This window comes from Gracilinanus agilis, unplaced genomic scaffold (assembly GCF_016433145.1).
Source record: "Gracilinanus agilis isolate LMUSP501 unplaced genomic scaffold, AgileGrace unplaced_scaffold3090, whole genome shotgun sequence".
NCBI classification, from domain to species: domain Eukaryota; kingdom Metazoa; phylum Chordata; class Mammalia; order Didelphimorphia; family Didelphidae; genus Gracilinanus; species Gracilinanus agilis.
Window position 1 is genome coordinate 1 of NW_025363468.1, and position 2,710 is coordinate 2,710.

General features: G+C 55.6%; 1 protein-coding gene across 1 annotated transcript; it reads left to right on the top strand.

Moving 5' to 3' along the window:
* Nucleotides 1-368: 368 nt before the first annotated feature.
* PRRT1B (proline rich transmembrane protein 1B) lies at nucleotides 369-2,704 on the top strand (the record flags this gene model as incomplete). The annotated part of the gene is made up of 3 exons (XM_044683673.1): nucleotides 369-928; nucleotides 1,753-1,890; nucleotides 2,150-2,704. Coding segments are annotated over 3 exons (848 nt in total), but the record flags the coding sequence as incomplete, so codon positions are not given.
* Between the last annotated feature and the right edge of the window lie 6 nt (nucleotides 2,705-2,710).

Below are 2,710 nucleotides of genomic sequence, written 5' to 3' on the forward strand. Positions count from 1 at the left end.
CCTCTCTCTTCTTCCTTTCTTCCCTCCCTCTTTCTTCCTTCCCTTTCCTCCCTGCCTCCCTTCCTTCTTTCCTTTCCCCCCTCACCTTCCATTTTAGAATTAATACTGGGTGTTGGTTCCAAGACCGAAGAGTGGTAAGGGCTAGGCAATGGGGGTGAAGTGACTTGCCCAGGGTCATACAGTTGGGAAGTATCTGAGACCAGTTTTATATCTAGGACCTCCTGTCTCTAGGCCTGGCCCTCTATCCACTGAGCCCCCAGCTGCCCTCTTGGCCTTTTCTTTCTAAGTTTTGCCCTATAAAGCCCGGGAGCTTAGAAGCAGGCTGACTCAGGTGACGACTATCTCATGTGCCCGTCATTCCTTTAAAGGTCCAGAAGGCAGAAGTGGCAGCACCATCCCTTCCTCTGAAACACCCCCCAGCCGTGAAGTCCCCGATGCAGGTGACAGTGTGGACGCTGCAGCAGAACCAGCAGAAGCGGGCAGTGCCCCCAGGTCCAGTGGGGAGAACGGAGGAACGACGGCAGAACTGCCATCGCTGCCCTGCCTGGCCTCCTGGAACGATGGCCCATCCTCTTCCTACTTGAGTCCTCCACAGCCCAAGCCCACCGATGAGAGTGGGCAGATGCCCAAGTGTGAGGCGGGGGGGATCCCCAACATTGGTTTTGTGGGCAAGCCCCCACCCTACACCCCGCCGGACCCCAAGGCTGTCCATATGCTCTACCCACCCTTCCCGTCGGGCTTCTCTGGGCAGATGCCTATTCTGTATCAGCCGGGGCCTTCGCCGCAGCCTCTCTACCCCGCGGCGCCATCAGCCACCCCTCTGTATCCATCAGGACCGTCTCCATCATCCATGTACCCACCAGGCCCTTCACCACAGGCGATGTACCCGTCAGCAAACCTGCCTTCTGGAGCCTTCCCTTACACCATTGTACGTGGCACGGCGGTATTATCTCTACCCTCCCTTTCCCAGCCCTCGCTGCCCTGGATGGGGAGACAACTTGGGTCTAGAGTAGGTCAGCTCTGATGTAGGAGGACCAGTTTAAGAGCGATGACTTCCCATGGCTCCGTGGTTGGGGCAGTGGCTAGGAAGAACCATGAATCACTTTTCAGAGTGGGCCGAGAACCTGAGGGACGGAGCTCCCTGACGTGCTGCCCTTTGGCCTGGCCTCTGGCCACTGGGCTCAGTGGGTCCTGTCTTAGCAGGGGAGTCCGATCCCTGCCTTTTATGGGTGAGGAAAATGTGAGAGCGAGAAGAGACTTAACCAAGGTCACAGACAGTAAGCGCCAGGGTCGGAGCCTAGAATCCTGCTCTCCTGGCTCTGAGGGAAGGGAAGGGAAGAAAAGAAACATTGAAGTGGTGCCTACTGGGTAGACTTTAAAAAAACGACATGATCTCATTTCATTTGGAAATTCATGGCTCTTTCCCTGTTACCATGTTAGATTTAGGGTGGGCAGTGTGTGTTGGAGGGGGAAAATGGCCTACTGGTTGCCTCAAGAGACCTGGAGTTTGGTCCTCCTACCACTCACTAGCTCTGTGACCTTGGGCAAGCCATTTCACTTCTTGACCTCGATTTGCCCCATCTTTAAAATAGGGAATCATAATGATTGACCTGTGCTGAGGTTGGGGACTGGACAGGCTGACCTGTGGAGGCCTCTCCAAGGGGCACAGAGCAATGATTCGATGACTTGGCCCTAGTCTCTCCCTTCTTCACTCTCTGCAACCCCCTCCTCAGGCTCTATTCTCCCTTACAGTATAACAACCCTATGAACAGTATGTCGGCCGCTATGGACCGGAGGCCCCTGCCTAAGGATTACATGGTAGAATCTGTGTTGGTAACGCTCTTCTGCTGCCTGATTACTGGGGTCATCGCCATTGTCTACTCGCATGAGGTAGGCTGGCCCACAGCCAGGGCGATGCCAGGCCAGGGTTTTAGGGTCTTGGGGGCCTGGATGGTGCCCGGAGTATGCTTCCTTCTCCCTTCCTTTCCTAGTTTGAGCCAGACTTTCTCCTAGAAGGAGATGACCCCCACCACCACCCCAGTCAAGGGAAGGATGAAGAGAGGGATGGAGGGAGGGAAAAGGAAGGCCTGGCACTCTGGAAATGATAGTCCTATTCATCTCCAGCCTTTTTTCTCCCTCTGTGCTCCAGACCCGAGCGGCTCTGAGCCGTGGAGACCTGGCCCAGGCGGAACAGGCGTCAAAGAAAGCCCGCTCCTTGGTGCTCTTCAGCCTGCTTTTTGGGGTCTTCGTGTCTACCAGCTGGGTCATCTATGTCATAGTGGCGCTCTACATTCCCTGAGGGGCCTCTTCTGGGACTTCTCCTCCGGATGCCCAGGGCAACACCCGGCTGCTGCCCAGGACGTGTAAGATGAAAACGCCCAGCATATCCAGGCTGCTCTTATTTCTGTGGACTCTTCGCTCCTCTGCCTCCTGCCCTGCAGGGAGAGTGCGAGGTCTCCAGTGCTGCTACTCTGCCTCCACTCTGTCCCTGTGACTCTGCTACTTGGGTTGCCAGCCCTTTGACTGTAACTCACTGTGGCCCAGGACTCCACCTTAGATGTTGGGGGCTTTAGCATGGACCCTCTGAGCTGTGATGGAGCTCCCCACCCAGGGCTAATCTCTGCCTTTCTATTGGCCTTCCCAGCACAGAAGATGAAAATGTGTGTGTGTGAGAGAGAGAAAGAGAGAGAGAGAGACAGACAGAGACAGA